The following is a 22,543-nucleotide window of genomic DNA, read 5'->3' on the forward strand; positions in this document are numbered from 1 at the left end:
AGGCATTTTCACTAATCTGGCAGTATAAAGGTCCTATATCTGCCGGATTACTGATATAGTCCATTTTGAGGGAACATTTTCTCTAGTTCTCTTATTGATTTCTGAACATCGATTTCCAATTGATGTATTTTTGAGACTTTTAATATAACATTTGTGTCATCTGCAAACAAGAAGAGTTCGCCTGATATATTACCGTCTATATCATTAATAAAAATTAAGAATAGTGTTTGTCCCAGATGACATAAACACATTGACTTAAAACTCTCTTTAGGCCTAAACTTAAATAACAAAAGGATTTTTTAGTTAGTGATATAGGAGTTTTTTATGTGATTATTAGAAAAATGTTTAAGTTTTTAACGTTTAGGAACTATTTTAAACTTTTTACAACGTTGAAATTGTTTTTAGATAGTCAAAATTCTAACTGTAATGAAAACTCTCCAAATTTACTATTCTATTTAAGCTCATAGATCCCTTCAAGAAAAACTTAGAAGTCTATGGTTGGAATTCAAAGGCTATTCTGGTTAAAAGACAACCGTAATTATTCACGTTATTGAAAATCTGCAACTATATACTAAAAATCAATTTCTTCAATCAATCAACAGCTGTGTCCTGTAGGTACTATAATTTCATCAAGATATGAGATCTGTGTTGTCGTCTGCTCCAGAATTACAATCTCTTAGCCAAGTCGGACCAACTACCCAGACCGTGACGAACGATTCCCATTAACTAGCTAGTTCTCTAATTGATTTAGATTTTTTATCATAAGGTTTCAGTTTGTTGGTGTGCGGTTACAAAGTGATTTACTGTGTATGGTTTTGCCTTTGAAATTAAGCAAATACATAGAACTATTGAAACTGCCATGTGCAACTTATTGTGGATATATCTTTTAGATGCTCAAACAAGCTATAGCTCAGTGATTACGTTTACAGCTTACCTTTTTTAGATTAAGCCAATGTGTCATGATTGGTGGGACAGGCAATTTAGAAAGTTTACATTGATTAGGCAGCATAACTTTCAGATCCCAGTCGCCACAGGTTATAAAGGTTTTGGTTTGTTGATTCCCAATAGTAGCCTCGGTATTCTTAATCCAAGTTAGAAACCTACTCAGCACTTGATCAAATGTTTCTTCTTTTTCAACCATTTCCTGCAACAGTTCATTTGAATTACTTTCTCCTTGAAATGTTAATATAAATAACACACAGAATTAACATTTATTTGAATAATTAATCTAGGCACTTTTTTACCACATCAACAAGAGCCTAAGTACAGAGTGAACAGCCAGCTACATGTGTGTATTGTAACACTCCAGGACATCCCCTCTGCAGTGAAAACCACATGACCAGCCAATCTCAACATCAACCTCTGGTAGCGAGAGGTTTCTAAATCCACTTGTTACCCAACACTACAAAATACCCTATCACTGCGTAGAATTGAATTATACTGATACACAAGGAAAGCTTCTGAATATTTCTTCTAAAACAAATCAGTACGTTAACTAATTAATGACAAAAATAATGTTACATTAGCTATTAATAAATATTTCAGATAACTAGTTAGATTAAAAGCTTCGATCTTAAATTTGCCTAACAGGTAGGGCCTATATTGAATATTTCAAAACCTATCTATTTATTTATTCAACAAAAAATGGGGACATGTGTGTTATACAATAGGTAAAAAAGCCATATAAGGTTTGTCTGCACCAACATGTTATGAAAATATATTTTTTAATTGGCCTAACATAAATAAAAGTTCAATCAGTAGTCAACACGGTTCTTTGAGTGTCCTACACGTTCCACTGAGAATTACCATGCATAATTTCAATTATTTATAAAATGACTGACAGTTGATTCAAAATCTCAGAAAAAAATTGATAAAATTTTATCAAGATAGGTAACTTACCTAATTTTTAACCAATAGCAAAACACTATTAGTTTACAGTTTTCCACATTACACCAAGTGTTTTATTTTCTGCTTTTGGCAAGTTGGTTTTCCTTTCAGTTTGATCTAGTTGCAATGTCCCAGCTAAATGTACTAAGATCTAAGGGTTACTAGGATGGTACGCAAAGCTTAACAGCCGCCGTCTTTCCAATTTCTAAATGTGAATCAAATTAGGGTATGTCTATTTTTCAGTCTACAATGATTCAAGGGATAAAGTTGTCTTTTTAAAACATTGACAATTTGCCAACATCAAGAAGACATAAAGATGACCGCCTAGTAGAAATTATAGCCTACACCAGACTACAGATTAAAATATTTTTTTTCAAGAGGTTGGTGGCTTTTTAATATTGTTTTTAACTGTCCATAGTCCTGTATGTGGAATCATGCAAAACAAGGGGTGAGCTGGTGTAGTACAAGAATATATTGTACACAAAAAATTTTAAGTGGTGGCAAAACACACGACATCGCGCTCAATTTTTACAGTTTGTCCCACGACCGACTGAGCTCAGATAAACAATAGGTCTACTACTATATTATCTCTGTACTACTATAGTCTTACAGTATGTGACTGACTGTTTTCTCTTCGCATATATCTTAAACATCATTAGTTAACACAGGGTTGCATAAAACTTACTTGTACAATTCCAGTTAGTTGAGTGCAAAAAGGTGTTAAAACTGGGTTGTATACAGGTTTCACATATTTGTGAAACGTTGAAACAACATTCAAATTTGAGTCCACCCAAATACAGGGAAATTCTATCACCTCCTGTAACAAAAGTTAGCTGATTAACAATCAATGATTTGACTAATTATAGAGGTTTGCATATTAGTCCTAATTGTAGTGTCAAATCGAAGTTGTTCACCTCTTGTAATTTTGAGTAGGCCTAAGTTATATATTTACCTTCTTACAGTGTACCTTTAGTCTATATTACCTTCTTACATCCCGCGGCCGTGTGGACACCATCATCATCTCCCACGGTCACGGAAAGTCATCGTCATCATGCATGATCGTGGTAAAATTGAAAACTTCCGATAAAAAGACCAAATTCACATATAATTCATGGTTTATCCCGGTTAAAAAAAAACAAACATGGGCGAATTGTCGGTTTACCAGGACGTTGGACATCCTGCAGTGAACAGTTGTGATGCAGAGGACCTGCCCGATAAATAGGTAAAATAATGCAATGCGGGAAATTACTGCACCAAAACAATCAACAGACTCGCTCGAGTCCACCAGCACCCCACACTCCAACTGGATACTGGTTACTGGTTACTGGGATACTCCAAAGGTGGATAGGTTTGTGTACCGTAATTAGATGATCAGAGCTCTGGATTATCCTACAGTATTTATTTTCATACAACCACTGACTAATAACAGCTTTTCGAGCAAGATCACTTTCTGGTACTACAGTAATAAATACCGTACTTAAGCGTGACTAGCCACCAACCTAGGAGGATTAACATTAAGGAGAGGGCACGCGAATAGGAATATAGGATACATGTTGTGGTGAAGCCAGCATTAGCAGAACACTAGAGGGACACACGGAGCCGAAGAGTGGCAAAAAGCCGCCACTACAACATAGGAGAGAGATAAGGGAAAAACACAACATGTGCTGACTTGAATTAAACTGCCGCTTAACTAAAACACCTTTGTTATTCATCGATGGTATACTTAAAGTAAATTAGATTTTCTATCGAATGGTGTTGGCCTAAATCTTTTCTGGGAAAACTAATATTTATTGATTACTATTGAAGATCAAAGTTAGATGGATTTCCCTGGAATTTGAACATATGATAGCTTTAATTACATTGAAAACAATATGATAAGTCCATAAAAATTAACAATCTATAGTTTCTCAAAATAAAAATATATATACTTATCCAAATAGATTTTTTATTTTTAAATAACTATTTATTTTTAGTTTTACAGTTTACAAACAAGCTTACAAAATTTAGGTTAAAATACAAGTTTTAATTTGGATGGTGAAATACAATTTTAAATTTAGTATACTTTATCATAGCCATTTATGTGCAACACAGGTGATTTTGAATAACCAAAGTTAAGAAAAGATCTAAAGTCGCACTTACTTTTAATACACCCACAGACGTTGCAGTTCATAAAAAGTCAAACATTTTCTTGGCCGATAAGTTCTTGATTTTTTTAATCATACGAGTCATATTTCATTGGTATGTTAAGAAATATCAAATAAATTTAGAGTAAAAATTGTAAAATTTGTGTACTTTCTCGAAAGTAACCGTTTAATTAATGGCAACCAACATGGAGTTAGGGCTAGAAAGTCGACCAAAACAGCAACTGTTCAATTTATTGAGTCCATTATTGATGCCATTGATAGGGGTGAAAAATGTATTGGACTATTCATGGACCTACAAAAGGCATTTGATAGAGTCTGTCATGGTACCATGATTAAAATGTTGACACAGTTTGGAATTAAAGGCAAAGCACTTGATCGGTTCAGATCATATCCATCCGATAGGCAACAGTTTGTTGAAATAGCTTCTACAACTAGTGGAAAACAAACAAAAATACAAAAAACACAGTGCATAAAATTTGGAGTCCCACAGGGGTCAGTATTAGGCCCATTATTCAATTAAATGGAATTAATGATATATTTGTGGATTAGAATGCCAAAAAAGTAGTTTTGTATGCTGATGATTCAAATTTGAAAGTTTCAGGTCCAACTGATGAACATATTAAAAGATCTGCAGAAGAAGAGTTAAATAACATAGTTTCATTTTTGACAAATCTAAACTTACAGATAAATTTAAATAAAATAAACTTTATAAATTGTAATACAAATAAGAACCAAAATGGTTTTTCAACAGAAATAAAATTAAATGACAACATTATTTCAGAAGTAACGGATGCAAAATTTTTGGGTTTAATTGTGGATTGCAATTTAAACTGGAATAAACATATTAACAAAGTTAAAGGAAAAATGAATTCAGGAATTTATGTCCTTAGAAGATTATCTAAATTTTGTGATTTAGCCACTTTAAAAGTAATATATTTTAGCTTGATTCACTCACATTTGGCATATAACATTTGTGTATACGGCGCAACAACTCACAAAAACTTAAAAAATATATTGAAACTCAAAAAGAAATGTATAAGAATCATGCTAGGTTTGAAGTACAAGGCTCAAGTAAAGGATAGGTTTAGTGAACTAGGAATTTTGTCAGTATTTAATTTATATGTATATGAATGTGTTATGTATGTGAAACAAAACATGAGTAACACTAATTTTCTTGGCCATAATCATACTTATAACACTAGGCACAAAAATAATTTGAAATTAGAAACACATAGATTAGAATAAAAAAAAGAGACCACATATAAGGGTGCCAAATTCTTTAATAGATTGCCCGAAAGTTTGAAAAGTGAGACTAACATTAAGAAATTCAATAAAAAATGTAAGGCTTTCATGATTGAGAACACTTGTTATTCTATTAATGAGTTTTTAAATAAAACAAGTTAAATGGCGTTGTTGGTAAAAAGGTGTAGGGTCTACTGTATTATACTTGTAAATAGTAGTGATGGTCAAAACCAAAAATTTCGAATCTCAAAACCGAAACCGAAACTTTAAAAAATCGAATCCCGAATCTCGAATCTCAAAACCTAAACGCGAAACTTTTTTACTTAGGTCAAGGTTACAAAAAAATACACATAATCATAAAATGTTAAGTATGCAATCAAAACTGAAAAAGATCGACTCCTGACCGTGACATAACATAAATATATGAATGTGACTTGTGACAGTGAATTTCAAATTTCCCGCGATATAAGTAAATCGCAGATCTGTCGTGGAGTCCAACAAGCGCCACCGTCATATCACTACCCTCCCTCTCCCCCCACCACGAGTCGGAGGGACACGGACTTCTCTAAGAGGTGACCAAGACATTCAGTGCCATACCGTCAAGCTATCGAGTAATGATTTTTCGAAGATGTGTAAGTGAGGGCAGTGTCGCTGATTACCGATCGGGGCATATTTCCAAATGGGTAAGTATCTCTTCAAAAGTCAAAAAATGTTATTTCTTTAACAATCTCATATTTTCAAAGTTTGTCTCGATTTTAATTTTTCAGTATCGAGTTCTTAAAGTATAGAACGTTCTCACTCTCGGTTAGAGACAAATGTCTCTCACCTCGAGGCTCTAAATTTTACACCATATAATCGAGCGGAGGCATATGTCTCGTCGGTTCGATTATAAAAGGCCCTCTTAATTTCAAGTAATAAATCATTTTGGTTGAGTTTTTTTGTAATGTGGAAAGTTAGTAGAAGTTTATTTCGGAGTGTACCATTTTGTTGTTTTAGAGTGTTATTTTATCATGTACTCCTCAATTAGAAGTTCCCTTTGGATTTGCGGTTCTATATTAGTGGTATTCTAATAACTCACAAAGTGTGTAATTTATTAAGTCGTGTGTATGTGTCGTGTCCCGTGTGGGGTACTTATCTCGCATGGTGACACATATACAGAGAGTGTTATTTTATCGGTAATTCTCCAATTTAAAGTCCCCTTTTGAATTGTGATCTTATTTTTGTATTTTAAAGTGCTACGAAGAGTTTATATAAAGTGTTACGTTACGCGTAATATTCCGTGTGGGGTATATGTCTGGCATAGTGATATTACCGTACGTTTGGGAATAATCTGTCTTAACAAAATCAGCTTAATAGGCGTTCAGTCGTAAGGTCGAGCTAATGTTCCTCTGTATTTTGTCTCTGAAGTGCAGAGGTCTTTTGGGTACTTTTTTACGTGTTAATCCGTGTGAGGCACATGTTTCGCGCGTCGGTAGTATATCCAAATTAATTATACCCGCCATCAAATTAATTCACGTATCAAGTCGTAAGGGGCATTTGTCTTGTACGACGTAATTTGTAAATATGATTTTATAGAATATCGGGAGGGGCATCTGTCTCTTCACAAAATCCAGTTTATCAATCATCCTGTAAATGTACCAATTCATTATGTATCGGTTATCTTGAGATATCGCATTACATGTAATAAAGTGCTACGATTCGCCCATGAGGTGTGAAGTGTGTAGTGTAGATTTGGCACGAGAAAGGAGCACGTTTCAACAAACTGTAAACCGTTGTGATTGAGTATCGTTTAAAACACATTTCTATGTATGTATTGCCGCAGTTGTAGTTCATGTAATAAATATCGATTAATTACTAGATGTGGGTAATATTTTCACCTCCTGAGGTATCTCCTTACCACCAGGCAAATTGTTACTATAAGGGTCGAACCCCCTCTGTGGGTTTATCCGAGGCAAATATAATTTACTTTGTATTGTGGGAATATTTGACAAATTAATAACGTTTACTATTACTATATTCCCATTACAGACTGATAATCTTAAAACCCAATACAACATAATTTTTCATAAACAACCAACAAACAAAAATTAAACTTCTAACACCAACATAAACATGAATATTAGATTAATTAGAACATTTAGTGGTCAATATATCTTTGTGTTTAGTAAAAATATTGATGTGAAACTGAATTGTACCAGTTATAGTATTTAAGATACCTTTTGAAGTTCAGAATAAAATTTACTTGTTTCATTACTGTTAATGGTGATGTTTGCTCTGTTTCTACCAGCTTGTTTGGAAACAGCATTAAAAACAATAACAATGGCACAAAAAAATGTCAGCAGTTTAAAAAATAAAACTGCCAAAATCTTCAATTTTGAAACTTTTGAATCTCGAAACTTGGTGATCTAGTCTCCAAATCAAAACTTTTCCTAAGTTTTGATGGTTTTGAGATTTGAGATTTGGTTTTGATACATCACATGTAAATAGATTAATTTTAATTTAGGTACTTATTTTTATTTCTCAGAAATAAGACCTGACACCATTCATTGTACATAAATTGTATATATTATGAATAAAGACATATTTGATTTGATTTGATTTAAACTTTCAGTTATTGCATCTTCTGATGCCATAGTGCTTTTATCATAGGCCTAGACATTTAAAGGACTTATTTTATTTCTCTTCACAGAAAATTGTTCAAATAGACACATTACTCATGATTTGAGTGTTGAAACCTGTAGAACGCAGTATGAGTGGAGGGAGACATAAAACGGCACTGATGGCAGCACGCGGCCACGCTGGCTTCAACGAAACTTCAAAGCGTCCCCTCCTTGAAGTTAATCCCCCTAGACACCACCTATCACCAGAATAAAAAGTCAATGGTTTTGGTGGGTACAGTAGACTCCCTCTTATCTGGACTGGCCTCGGCCCCGAGGAGGTTTTTCCGGTTAAACCGACGCCCCAAAAAACTTGTTTAAACGGACCGTTTAAATGCATACTGTATACAGTATTTGACTTAAATTTAGGAGAACAGTGTTTTTAGACACGTGATCACTGGTCTCAAATCTTTTCCACGAGAACAGTCGTTTCAGTACCGCCCACTTCCCGCCGATCTAGTCCGGTTAAACCGATGTGCTGATAAAAATTGTCCGGATAAAGAGATGTCACTTCTACCGAATCTAGTCTGGTTAAAACGAAGTCCAGTCAAAAGGTGTCTGGATAAGAGGGAGTCTACTGTAGGCCTATATATGGTAGTCACAGGATGAACTGCAGCCACGAAATACCAAATGCTGTTATGGAGAGAAGGCACCAAAGAAAATTAGTGTGCTCCCCAACTTTTAGTCGCCTCTTTATAATTTTATTCACCTCTAGCAGGGGATACTGCCGTCTATTCTAATCCTGGAGCCGCACGGCAGAATATATAGTTACTATGTTTAAACACTACCTAACAATTTTATATTATTATAGCAAAAACTGGAGAAAATGATCATGATGTTTAAATACCAGAAACAATACATTTTAATCACAGGCATGAAACCCGAAATGAAAATATATTTAGACTCCCCAGACACCGTTTGACCCTATATGAAAAATCTCCATTGTACGCTGGGCTGAGATTGTACAATGTGCTTCCGCCATGCTATAAGTCACTAAGCAAAACCAAATTTAAAGATACAATAGATAATTTTCTTATTGACAAGGCTTTTTACTTAATTGAAGATTTTTACAGAACTACAATTTAGAATTTTTTTTATTTTTTTATTTAAGTGTTTAGTTTTAAGTTAAAAGTTTTAATTTTAAATATTTTATGTATGGATTTAATTTTGACAATGCACCTATTCTAAATGTTATGACATGTATGGAATGTTTTGTGCAAATAAAGTCTATGTCTATGTCTATGTCTATGTAAACTGTTTCACGATAGTCCACAAACCTCACATCGGCTAGGCTTAGGCTCGCATCTAAGATTCAGAAAATAGGTACTTAAGGTGCATTGTCCCTGAAGCGACTCTTGCGATAGTAGCTGAGCGATAGTAGCTCAGCGATAGTAGCTGAGCACTGGTTAGCGTTGTTTCAAATGGGACCATTGTCCTTGACGCGACTGCGACTGGAGCGGCTAGCGGCTGAACACAGCGACTGTAGCGGGTCTGCTCTGAGGGCAGTCAGAGTCGCAGTCGCTGAGCGATTCGTGTTGTGTGTAGACTTGTTTTGCTCGTAATGTCTTCAAAGAAAACAAAACTGTGTTTTACCCCTAAAGAAGATATCAGATATGTACGTAATATTAAATCGCTACTATTATAAATCATAAATGAAAATACTTTTTAAAAATGCAACGTTTTTAAGCGCACTATAAAGTAAAAAATAATTTATAAATATGTGGGGAGAATAAATACTTGTAAGATTAAAAAAAAAAAACGTGGGCACATGCTGATTTACAATTATCTTTACCTATTGAACTATTATTATCTATTGCATGCACCCCACGTTTTTAGTTTTAAATATTTTAAGTATTTCCCTCCACATATTTATAAATTATTTTTTACTTTATAGTGCGTTTAAAAACGTGGCATTTAAAAAAAAGATTTTTATTTATAATTTATTTTCTACTTTTTAGTCTTTAATGTGTAAATATGTTAAATCTATTTCATATGGCCTGTTAATACATACCAAACCCTTATTATCTGAAGTGATATGTTTTATATTTCCTTTGAACTGCTTATTTTATATTTAGAATCTCTCGGGAGCAGAACCTGTACCTCTACCCAAGCTTTTCGAACTGTCGAATTTAAGTATTTACGGCTGACTTCAAAATGTAAACATGGAAAATTTGGAAGCCCATGGGGCTTAGCCCAAGGAAAATATGAAAATTAAATGTTATAGTATTACATTGTCATCCATTTGTGAGCTGTGTTCTCTAGTTTCATTTCTCTAGCTCGTCGGGAAGTTAGTTTAAAATTTATTGCAAAGTTTGTACCGGACAAAAAAGCGAGCTAGTAAAAACGTTTTAAAATTAGGAGGTGTCATGGCACTCATAGCACCAATTAACTCGAAAGTCAGCAAACTAATATACAGAATCGCTCTAGAACAATCGCTTCAGGGACAATGACATGGTTAGCTACTATCGCTCAGCTACTATCGCAAGAGTCGCTTCAGGGACAATGCACCTTTAGCCCTAGCAAGCCACAGCATTTCACGGCATGGTAGCCGTGCTGACAACCCACAGGCACTTAAATAATTGGTCAAATGTTACCTGCAAACACTAGTGTGTCATTCAGTCTTCAAACGGGAATAGGCCTACACTTTTTTATGAAATTATGGATGCCAGGTGTTTTGACAATACAAACCACTGACCAATAAGTAACAGTTTTTAAAGCAAGATCACTTTAACACGTTCGCTGCTGACCGCTAGATGCCGGGAGGGCTCCAGGAGCTGAACTAACGCTCGCCGCTGCGTAAACATTGCTGCCGATACACTGAATTACAGTAAAAACAACAGTAGTTGTACTGGATGGCAATTTTCTGCAATAAAACTGGCTTTGGACATAGTACTAAGTGATTCTGATAGATAGCAGCACTACCCAGGTTGCAGTCGGTAAAGTAGTGTCGCTATCTAGCAGGAAAGAGGTGGGACAAAGCCCTGTTCTAAACAACCCTGGTGGTGATTTTGGGAAACTACCTATATTTTTTATCGTCAGAAAAGTACGTCCCCACGAGCTGCAAAGAAATATAGGACGCTCGTGACAAGCTGGCTGCTCCATGGTAGCGTTAAACATCAATGAACGGCGCCGTGGCCCGTTTGACGTTCCGGAACGTCCGTAGCAGCGAACGTGTTAAGCATATACTTATTCTGTAACTATAAGTTAGTAATAAACTACAAAGTTTAGTTATTCACTGGTTGCAACATAAGTCACTCACAGGTAAGTTTACAATGACTTATGTAGGCTACAGTAAGTTAACTAAACATAACTTAACTTATTTGTTTTATGAAGGCCCTAGCCTTCACCACACATGACCTATTAAGTGAAAGCATTAATTAATTTGATATTATCCTATGAGCCTATAGGAGAAAATAATGAATTTAAACTGTTCCTTCAGTCCAGTGCTGCAAACATTTTGCATAACTCACGCTTAACACATTCACTAGGCCTACAGCAAATTATAACTAAATATTCTGATATGTTATTGCCATTATATTATATGGAACCCATACCTGATTTTTCAATGAAACCATGTATTCACAAGTACTTTCGAAGTCCAATATCAAATAATGGTACCTTTTTTGGAAGTTTCCAAACTTCATAGTTTTAGTAATACTACCTGATGATGGCATTTGTTTTCTCCAATGAAGCAGTGAATGATATCTCGCCATTTATCTGTATATAAGATTAAGGACCTACAAAAATGCGGAAAATTATATTCACACATTACTAGTAATGTTAAAGTAAATTTATCTATGCTGTGTTAGTGTGTTACTTAGTGAGAGCCAGGTGAGTGGTGCTAGTTCTGTTCTTCTTCATAAACAAGGCAGTGGCTATTCGCACGTCAGACTCGCGCCGCTACCACGCATGTCTGTTCCAAATGACGTCACATTACATTCCTAATCTAGTAACTGTAACAGTGAACACCTTTAAAGAGCCCTATCCACAATTGAGACCTCTCTAGCTGGATTACAAGACGCCATAATTCCAGTATAGAAGTACACATTAGACGATTCAATATAGAAATCGTAAAAAGCTTAAGCCCAGGCCTGATGTTAGTCTAATTAACAGGATAGGCCTAGTACTGCGGATAGTCGTAGTACTCACTTGTGCGGACATTACTCCATGCCAGGAAATATTGCACCCACAGTGCATGCCTTTAAATAGACCAATCCACAATTTGAAAACCTCCCTAGCTAGATTCCAGGGCGAGGCCACCATCCCATTAGAAATACACATTAATTAACAGCTGCGTCAAAGGAATATATCGGCATTAGTCACTAACAAGACTAAAAAATCGAACCACTCATCCTACACTCATCTCCTTTCATATATGGCTTAAGTAAAATAAGTAACTTACCTTACAGTAGTTGCAGCTAGTCTAGGCGCGTGCCCGCGCTAGGGCGGAGGGTGTAGAGGGGCGGGGCTATAGAATACAGGGGCTAGCTCACGTCTTTGATGTAGCACTTGCCGACACGGCCCCGCTCCCCCACCTCCTGTGACGTCACCGGGCTGACAGTCGGGCCTGTTTCCATTACGCGGCCAGCGAAAATCTCACTCTTTTACACGCTCCCCTACCGTTGTACGAACATATTTCTCATATGATACTTATATCGTTTTATTCTGCATTAACTGTAGAATCCAAATATCCAAACAGTTTTTAGTTTACCACAAGTAAATTGGTTTTATACCAACAAACGTAGAGAAACTACAATAATGAAACTTGCAAAAGTCACTAAGCGAGGAACATTTTAATTTTCGGGTTAGGCACAAACTTTCAGCGAGAGTTGTAGTCAATCAGTTCTTCCTTAGTAATTACTTAACAATTCTTAAATACCCCTAACAGTTCATTAATAAATCGTCTCAAAAGACAATTGTTACAACTGAGCGCTGGCGGGTAATTTTGCCGTTCGCCTCGCAAATTTTAGGTTGTTGTTATGGCAACACTGCATCAAATACGCGTAAAAACAAATTCGCTCTTTCATTGTTATTCGCGTCTTCCGTTTGTTTCTGAAGAAGATAGAAGAAAAATGATCAGAAGATGACGCTCTTTTACTTATTTTCTACGGATAAACAGTTTGTTTAACAGACAATATAAAATTACCTAAACCATTACACATTCCTAAAAGATGCCCAACCAAGTGTATTAGAATTATATGACAAGGGGTACCGGAATATCAAACAAGATAAAATAACATTCTAAGCCTTAAGTCTACACAATTCTTAAAATTCAGTTTTAGCACTAATTACTTGTTTCACTAATAGAAGCAGTGCAATTGTTTTAGGATCATAACATTTTTTTACTATCATGTTATAAACAGCACGATGCGGACATGTGCGGAACGATGTAATGTGATCGCCAAGTTTATAAAGCCTTACTTCCTGATAAGCAATAAACGACCCGTTGGTTTTATCGAAAATTTTCAGGCTAATTATTGAAATAGAACTATTAATGAATATTTTTCTCGCTCAAAGTTTGTTCCTATCCCAAAAATAAAAAAAATCCCCGCTTAGTGACTTTTTGTAGTTCACAGGTTTGTAATCGTTATAATTTTCCCCTTTTAAAATACATATTATTGATCATAACTAAAATATTTTTGGTCCATCAGATTCTGTAGTGAATGCAGATTACAACGATATAAGTTTTATAAGGACAATTTAATTGTGTACATTTAGGGAAGCATTTAAATGAGCGATTTGTATATGTGTCGCGCGCTAGCTAAACCCGTGGAGTCAGCGCGGTGACGTCACAGCCACACGGCAGTGGGACCACTTTGCTAGTCCACGTAAGCCAGCCCCTGTATTCTATAGCCCCGGTAGAGGGGAATGTTTATTGCTCATTTCCCAAAACATCTGACCCATACGGCTTTCTGGGGTTGTTCAGCGAGGCTGTGATGGTGAGCGAGCCGTTACTCTCAGCACGGCTAGTACACAAGGGTCCGCGCGCCCAGACTAACTGCGACTACTGTACCTACTTTGTATGGTCGCCATTTCAATGAAAAGTATTAGAAGATTCAATATAGGAATTGTAAAAAAACTTAATTCTAGGCCTGATGTTAGCCTACTTTACCAATCAAAGGCTAGAACTATAAAAGGTAGGGCCTAATTTGGGTACAGTTTCTTAATTGGGCTATGCTAATATTGATTGAAACTATACAATTGAAAATATTGATTAATAATCAATATTTTAAAATATATATATTATAAAATTATCTATCATAACTTAACCTAACCAACCAAACTTGCTGATTGTGAAAAAATTGCATGAAGGTTTACTAATCCAATCGATAGTTTCTATCCTGCAACATCAAACCTCCAGCCCTAACCCAAACCTAGAAACACCTGCCAACCCCCAACACTACCAAAGACCAACCACCTTACCAAAGATCTCTTACCCAACCAAACCTAGAATAAGATGACTGGGAGTAATGACTCTACACCACTATGTGCTATATGTAAACTAGATATAAGAAATGATGACAAAGCCATTGAATGTGACTGCTCAGTGTGGTACCACATTAAATGTGTAAATGTAACAGACAAGCAGTACAAAGGCATGATAAATGACAAACTTCTATTTAACTGGATGTGCAAGGACTGAACAACAAACTTAGACCTGCGGTGAGAAATGACAATGGACCTTGCAACTCTGGGCTAGGCCCAACCCCAGGAAAAAGTGACCTAACTCCCAACGCCTCAAGCCCACAAGAAGACACGCCTAATGAAACAAAACCTGACCAAATGGAAAAAATTGTAGAACTCCTCATGGAGGATATTAGAACACTACAAAAACAATTACGGATAAAAAAAATGGAAAATGACAAACTCTCCGATATAGTGGCCATCAAGATGGAAGTTATAATGAAGATGGAAGAGACTGTCCGAGAACTGATCAACAGCACAGCCAGCCACCTGAGCACTTACGACCATTTAAAACAACCCGATTTAAACTCTCACCCTCCAAACACTATAGACCTAATGAAGGAAATCTGTTCCACCCAACCTAACGATGCACATGAACATACTAAAAACATTAGCTGCGATACAGAAACCCGAAACAATACTAACCACCAAGAAAATAGACCTGGACTGACCAGCGACCCGATGAAAACACAGCATGAAGCACTACTTATAGGCGACTCGACCCTCAGAGCTGCAGCCAGCATCATCAAAAACAACTACAAACTAAATATCACAACAGAAATCATGCCAGGAGCACAGATAAGGGACGTAAGCAAATTTATAAGTGAGGCCAAACAAATCCCTGGGAAAGTAATAATAAACATAGGCTCCAACAACGTAGCTAGCGGAGAAACCCCAAACCATAGAATGAGACCCCTCTGGCTAACTATTGAGGCAGCCCAGAAAAAATTCCCAAACACTCAGTGGTTCGTTAACGGCCTTCTCTACAGAAGAGATGTTGGAGACAGATACATAAATGACACAAACGCTGCATATAGGTTTATGTGTGAACAATTAAGAATAATTTATATAGACACAAGCTCAGCCTGAGAAAACGACAACTACAGACCGGACGGGATCCACCCCAACAAAAAAGGAGCTACAACCCTTGCACACACCATCATAAAGAACTCCAAACTGACCTGCCCTAGGCCTATAGTGGAAATAATACAGCAACACCTCGAGTTGACACACACACAAAATGGGCCTATTCCCAAAGACAAACCAATTCATAACCACTGCTCCCTAATACAACCAACAACTGCGAAAATATAAATGTGCCCCAAATAACACATACTATGGCCACTGAATCACAAAGCAAACACAAACTTACTTTGTCCAAAGTGGGCCTACAGAGGATAAACATGAAGACGGCCACGAGACTTCAGCAACCTACCCTGAAATTACCCTGTCAAAAAACTCGCAAAAAATCATCACCATCGCTACTACTTAGACCTGGGGAGCGAGCTGGCGTAGTGGTTAGAGCGCGGGACTTCAGACCCTGAGGTCCCGGGTTCGATCCCCGCCAAGTCACCAATGGATTTTATCCACGTGATAATGCCGCAACCCCTAGGTCTAGCCTGAAGTAATGTGAAAAACAATCCCAGGCTCGTGCCTAGCGTCCTAGGAAAAAAAAACTACTTAGACCTGGAACAGGACCAGCCAAGCCAAATCAAATGCAACCAATCTGCCACAAAACCCAACAAAATTCACCACAAAAAAGAACTAACAGTACTATAGGTCTATATAAATATCCAAAGAGGCCTACAGAAAAAAATAAACCAGCTAGACATAGAACTTCACTCAATAAATCCTGATGTGCTAATAATTTCTGGACATGGCCACCTAGCTGAATGTATGGAAACCATCCACATACAGGGATACATGTTACTTAGCAACTACTCCAGAAAACAACACAGATGGGGAGGGATAGCTGCTTTCGTTAAAGAGGAAAATCAAAACAATTACTCCAAGATCAATACAGATGCCTTTTGCGAAGAACTAGTTTCTGAAATAGTAACCCTCAGCACCCAAGATCAAAAACTTATCATCATCGGAGCATATAGATCGCCATCAACAAACCTCGACAACTGCTTAAAATACATTGACGCACTTCTCTCAACATACTCAAAAAAGAAGAAGGATATTATATTTATGGGCAACCTAAACGTAAACCTACTTTAACCCCAAGAACCCGACACCATCAAACTTAAACATTTTCTACTGGAACGCAACCTGGAAGCTGGAGACATCCCCTATACAAGAATAACCCCCACCTCAATCAGTAGTAGGCCTATCGATCTCTGTGCTACAAATTTGGGACTAAAAAACCTGACCCTCAACACCCACAAATTTCCAATGTCGGATCATTTAGGGATTAAATGCAAGATGATTAACCACTCTGCTGAACAAAATAAACCAGTAAAAAAGCTCATTATACCAACCACAACAGACAGACTTGACCATCTGAAACTTAGCCTCAGAAACCAGGATTGGGAGGAAGTCTACTCTACACAAAGTGTTGAAGAGAAATACAAAAATTTCACAAGAATATTAATAATATGAGATAAATAACACCATGCCAAAAAGGTACATTACCCTAAAGCAGAAACCCAACCACGTCTTCTGGGACCAAAATCAAATCCATCTGAGGAACCTGGTAAGCACAGCTCATAACAAATTCATCAGGCCTAGACGAAATCTCAAATAAGATAATAAAACATTGCCAAGACAAACTGATTATACCCCTTCTAGATATCATAAACCCATCAATTATACAGTCAACAGTGCCTCAAGCGATGAAACAAGCTTTGGTCTACCCCAAATACAAGAAAGGAGATGACCGCCTTATGGAAAACTACCGCCCCATCTCGGTGCTGCCAGTGCTATCTAAATACCTCGAAAAAGCTATAAACCACCAACTAATCTCATTCTTGGAAGAAAACCACCTACTAAGCAGCAATCAATATGGTAATAATGGTTTAATTTACCTCTGTCAATATGGTCCTTGCGTGTAGTTTGTCACTACTGCAGTTTCGTGCTCGTGGAGCACATCATCTGGTGAAGGTAAAAAAGTTAAAACATTTTCCTCACGTGAAGGTCGTCAATTTTTGAAAACACACCGAAAAACACATAACACACGAACGGTACGAAAAAAACATTTATAAACATGGCCAATACATTAAAAACGTTACACACGGGGTCCGGCGCCGGTAGAAGACAAGTCATGACTGACGTGTGCCGTAGTCGGTAGCCCCTCCATCCTCACTTCTCTTATCAGAACCTTTTCTTTGGTCTTGTTCCAGGATGTGAATGGCGGTATTATAAATAATGTTAGACTGGAATGAGGGTTGTTCGTTTAAAATATGGTTTGGATGTACTTTAGCTGCTCGGTAAATCTCAAATTCCTCGATGGTGTCCATATATTTACTTTTATGACAAGTATGCATTACTTCTAAATTTGTTTGTATGTCGGTATAACTATGGTTTGAATCAATGATATGGTTGGCAAAAGCTGATTTGGAGTTCTTTCTAGGTAAATGTTCCTTAAATCTAGTTGCAAAAGAGCGTGATGTTTGCCCAATATAAAAACTGGGGCAATCATTACATGTTTTTTTTTTACACTCCAGTGTTGTTTAATTTGTCGCTATTGTCAGTTTGTCTTTCTTTTAAATTACTGGACAGTTTGTTTGTGGTTTTGTAAGCAACTGTGATATTGTTTTTTGCCAATTCTTTTTTGAGAACATTATTAAGTGCAATGCCATATTCCGCACTAACATATTTTTTGGGTTCTTTTGTATGTATCTGATTATCCTTTTTCTTGTTTCTTTGTTTCCTAATCAGTTTGTCTATCAGGGCACTCTCATATCCGTTAGATACTGCGATGTATTTTAATATGTCCACTTCATTGTTGTAATTTTCTGGGCTTAGTGGTATGGCAAGCAGTCTATGGACGTAGCTATTGTAGGCAGATAATTTATAATTATGGGGATGATGCGAAGTTGAATGAATTGTCTGGTCAGTGGTTGTAGGTTTCCGATAAATTTTAAAATCTAACCTGTTGTCTGCTCTTGTGATGGTAACGTCTAGGAAATTTAATGTCTTATTTTTCTCAATTTCAACTGTAAATGTCAAGTTTTTGTGAAAAGTATTAAAGTATGTGCTGAGTAGCTTTATCTGCCTTTCATTGCCCTGGAATACAATAAATGTATCGTCTACGTATCTGCTGTAATGGATGATTTTGCTCTTATAGCGATTTAAATCGGAGAATAGAAACTTGTTTTCAATTTTATTCAAAAACAGTTCTGACAGAACACTGGAAAGAGGCGATCCCATTGTCAGTCCCTCGTTTTGTTTGTAATAGGTACTTGTTATCAAACATAAAATAATTCTGTTTTAAAACACATCTTGTTAAGTTTATAATTTTGTTTTTAGCCTCGTTAGACAATGTAGAGTGTGTATTCAAATTATCTTTCAATATATCTAAAGTTTCATCGATTGGTACGTTAGTAAATAAATTTACAACATCAAATGAAGCGAGTATATAGGATCCCTTTAGTTCAATGTTAGATATTTTATTTACCAAATCAATTGTATTCTTTACACTATGGTCATTTTCTAACTTGGTTTCCCTCCTAATAATCTTATCTAATTTCTGTGCAATTTTATATGCCGGTGACGGTCTATAATTAACTAAGGGCCTAATTGGGACGTTTTGTTTATGTATCTTTGGTAACCCACGTAGAATTGGAGCTTGCGGTTTTGTCATTTTGTTTTGCATGATTTCCTCTTTAGACAAAAGGTTGGTACAGGATGAAATCATTTTATTTATATCCTTAGAATAAGATGCTGTGGGATCCTGTAACAGGAGATCGATGTTGTTGTTCTCAATGGAATCGTGGACTTTGTTTGCGTACTCCTGTCTGTCAAGGATGACAATACAATTGCCCTTATCTGCCTTCGTGATAACAGCGCTGTTCTGCTGTAGTTTGTCTCTGATACTGGCAGCAACCTGTTTCAGTGGCTTGAACCTCGACAGATACTTATTTCTAGGGATCGGATTATTATTAGTTTTTCTAACTTTATTTACAATCATTACTCTGGTTGAGTAACGAGCTTCATTAGTTTTTAACAGGGCCGGACTTAGGACTTCAGAGGCCCCGGGCGAATTTGCCGATGGGGCCCCCAGTATGATTATACGAGAACATATACGGTACACAATGTAACGCATTTACATGCACACTAATTTCAAATAGCTAATTTCAAGGTGAATTAATATGTAAACCTGTTGGAATGCTGTATTTTGCACAAACTAATTGTATGTAATATTTTAAGTCTGAAAATAGCTACAATGTACGGTGTTATTTTATGATTTGTTCTTGTTGTAATTATTGTATTTATAAAATTGTAATATACCTAGCAGGTACCTTACACATTTTTTGCAATACATTAAAATGTAATATCCTTTGCAACAAATAATGAAAACTATAGATAAAATAAAAATAAAATAACACGTACTTGTAAAAGGTTTAATTTAATTTATTTACTGTAATACACATTCTATTTGGTGCTTGAATGAAAACTCAAATGAAAAATAACTAACATTAATTAATGGAATAAGTTATATTTAAACACGTGATGTAAGTCAGAGATAATGCATAAACTTTTAAAGCTTTAATATATTTTATAACTTACTATAATTTTACTAACAAACCTTTTACTGTACTAAGTTTATAAGATACAAGTCAAAACAATTTTAAAGTTTACTTTTTATAGATTAATCATTATAAAGTTTAGAACATAGTTATTTTCCCTATAAATAAATGTCACTTCCTACTCTGATACGTTGGTCACGTTGGCATGGCAATTAAAACCTCCTGCTTTTCCTACATTTCTTGGCTGCACTAAAACTATAAAATCATAAACTATGACTTATGTTTATTTTCATAGTGGTTTTGGCATGGAATTCTCGTTTGTATAATATGTTAAAAGTCCTAGCATGAAAAGTACCATTAAGAACTTTTACGAGTTTGAGTTTTTTTCTTGACGAGTAAAATGTTACAATACAAGTCTAATAACCAATCACAAGCTAACCATTTATATGAGTGAACTGAAAGATGTTTAAATGTATTCAATATAAATTAATACAACACAAACATAACATTCAATACAACATTAATTTGTTCTTTGTAGTGTTTGCAGAATTAATAATAAAATACAACACAAATGTATGATAATGTCAACCAAAAACACACTGGGAGTGATTTAAATTGTTTTGGATTGGTGATAAGGCATTGTATGTATGTGTATGCGCGTGCGTGAGACATACAAGACTAGACAGGATCCCTTATCAGCTCATTATCATTAATTGTTGCAGCTGCTTGTTGAGCGCTTTTTTACGATAACGCTCGCCCGCTCCCAAATAATGTAATTTTTGTTAACATCAGACGACCCTAGTTGTCATAAAATGTCTATATAGATTTTTTATCCTACTGGCGCTGTATGATTTTGACTCTTTGATTTTGATTTTGATCGACTAAATTGAAGATCCGAATTTCGACGTATAGCTTAATTACTATTTTATAAAACCTTTTAATTGAATGGGTAATATAATACTTCTGCCCCTTAAAATCGTGAATGGCATATACTTAGAGGTAAAAGAATAACATCTAATAAAACAGATTTTTCAAACAATGTTTTTATTTTTCAAAAGTATTAGATCTCAATTGAATCTCCATTTAACCCCAACACAATTGTACAAGTTACGTTCTACGTTAGGACAAGAGTTTTCATATTATTTATTGTATTTTTTGCCCCAAGCGAAGGGGCCCCCTTCAACTTGATCACCACGGCCGTAGGTTTGTGTGAACGGCTTCATTGAAACTCAAACTGGTCCGTCACAGCCTAGCAGCTATGCTCGTGTAAACTAGGTCTAAGCGCGGGGCCCAGTGCAACCCTGAGGTAAAGTCCCTTAGAGTCAAGAATTTTGGTCCTAGTAATACCTTAAAGTTCATCTAACAATAACCTTAAATATAAGATAACGACAATAAAGCTGTTAAAAAAGAAGATCATTCGGTAAGTGTCTGATTAATTTTCGAAGATATTAATAAAAACTACTGTGCAAGGGGCCCCTTCGGGGCCCCCCTAGGCCCGGGGGCCCCGGGCGCTCGCCCCGTCCGCCCCTAGGTAAGTTCGGCCCTGGTTTTTAAGCATTTAACAGCTGTTTCAGCGTTAAAAATTTCTGCAACTAAACTGTTTCTCTTGTCATTAGGAAAATTAAAGTTTAGGCCTTTGTTTAGTAGATCATTTTCTGAGTTACTGAATTCGATGTTAGTATTGTTTATGACTCTTGGATGGAATGTGTGATTACATTTTATTGTTTCTTTTACTAGTTGTGAGTCTAATAAATAATTCAGTTTCTTAGTTTGTGATTTCTTTTTTATAAATATTTTCTTATTTATTTGAGAATCTAGTTCTAAGAAAACATTGTTTTGCTGGGTTGGATGCAAACTGTTGATCGACAAACTGATTAGGAAACAAAGAAACAAGAAAAAGGATAATCAGATACATACAAAAGAACCCAAAAGATATGTTAGTGCGGAATATGGCATTGTACTTAATAATGTTCTCAAAAAAGAATTGGCAAAAAACAATATCACAGTTGCTTACAAAACCACAAACAAACTGTTCAGTAATTTAAAAGAAAGACAAACTGACAATAGCGACAAATTAAACAACACTGGAGTGTAAAAAAAAACATGTAATGATTGCCCCAGTTTTTATATTGGGCAAACATCATGCTCTTTTGCAACTAGATTTAAGGAACATTTACCTAGAAAGAACTCCAAATCAGCTTTTGCCAACCATATCATTGATTCAAACCATAGTTATACCGACATACAAACAAATTTAGAAGTAATGCATACTTGTCATAAAAGTAAATATATGGACACCATCGAGGAATTTGAGATTTACCGAGCAGCTAAAGTACATCCAAACCATATTTTAAACGAACAACTCTCATTCCAGTCTAACATTATTTATAATACCGCCATTCACATCCTGGAACAAGACCAAAGAAAAGGTTCTGATAAGAGAAGTGAGGATGGA

The 22,543-nt window shown here is 35.9% G+C and overlaps 1 protein-coding gene across 1 annotated transcript in view; it reads right to left on the reverse strand.

Moving 5' to 3' along the window:
• LOC128984621 (ERI1 exoribonuclease 3-like) overlaps nucleotides 1-22,543 on the reverse strand; it is a 30,812-nt gene that overhangs the window by 5,627 nt on the left and 2,642 nt on the right. Inside the window, exons 2-4 of the mRNA XM_054403959.1 lie at nucleotides 11,485-11,667; nucleotides 2,573-2,704; nucleotides 935-1,144 (exon numbers count right to left, since the gene is read on the reverse strand). Coding sequence (XP_054259934.1) covers nucleotides 935-1,144; nucleotides 2,573-2,704; nucleotides 11,485-11,643 — 501 coding nt within the window. The 5' untranslated portion in view covers nucleotides 11,644-11,667. The remainder of the gene's footprint in view (nucleotides 1-934; nucleotides 1,145-2,572; nucleotides 2,705-11,484; nucleotides 11,668-22,543) is intronic.

Source organism: Macrosteles quadrilineatus, unplaced genomic scaffold, assembly GCF_028750875.1.
Source record: "Macrosteles quadrilineatus isolate MER2022 unplaced genomic scaffold, UCM_ALF_1.0 Scaffold_1__1_contigs__length_201487025, whole genome shotgun sequence".
Lineage (NCBI taxonomy): Eukaryota > Metazoa > Arthropoda > Insecta > Hemiptera > Cicadellidae > Macrosteles > Macrosteles quadrilineatus.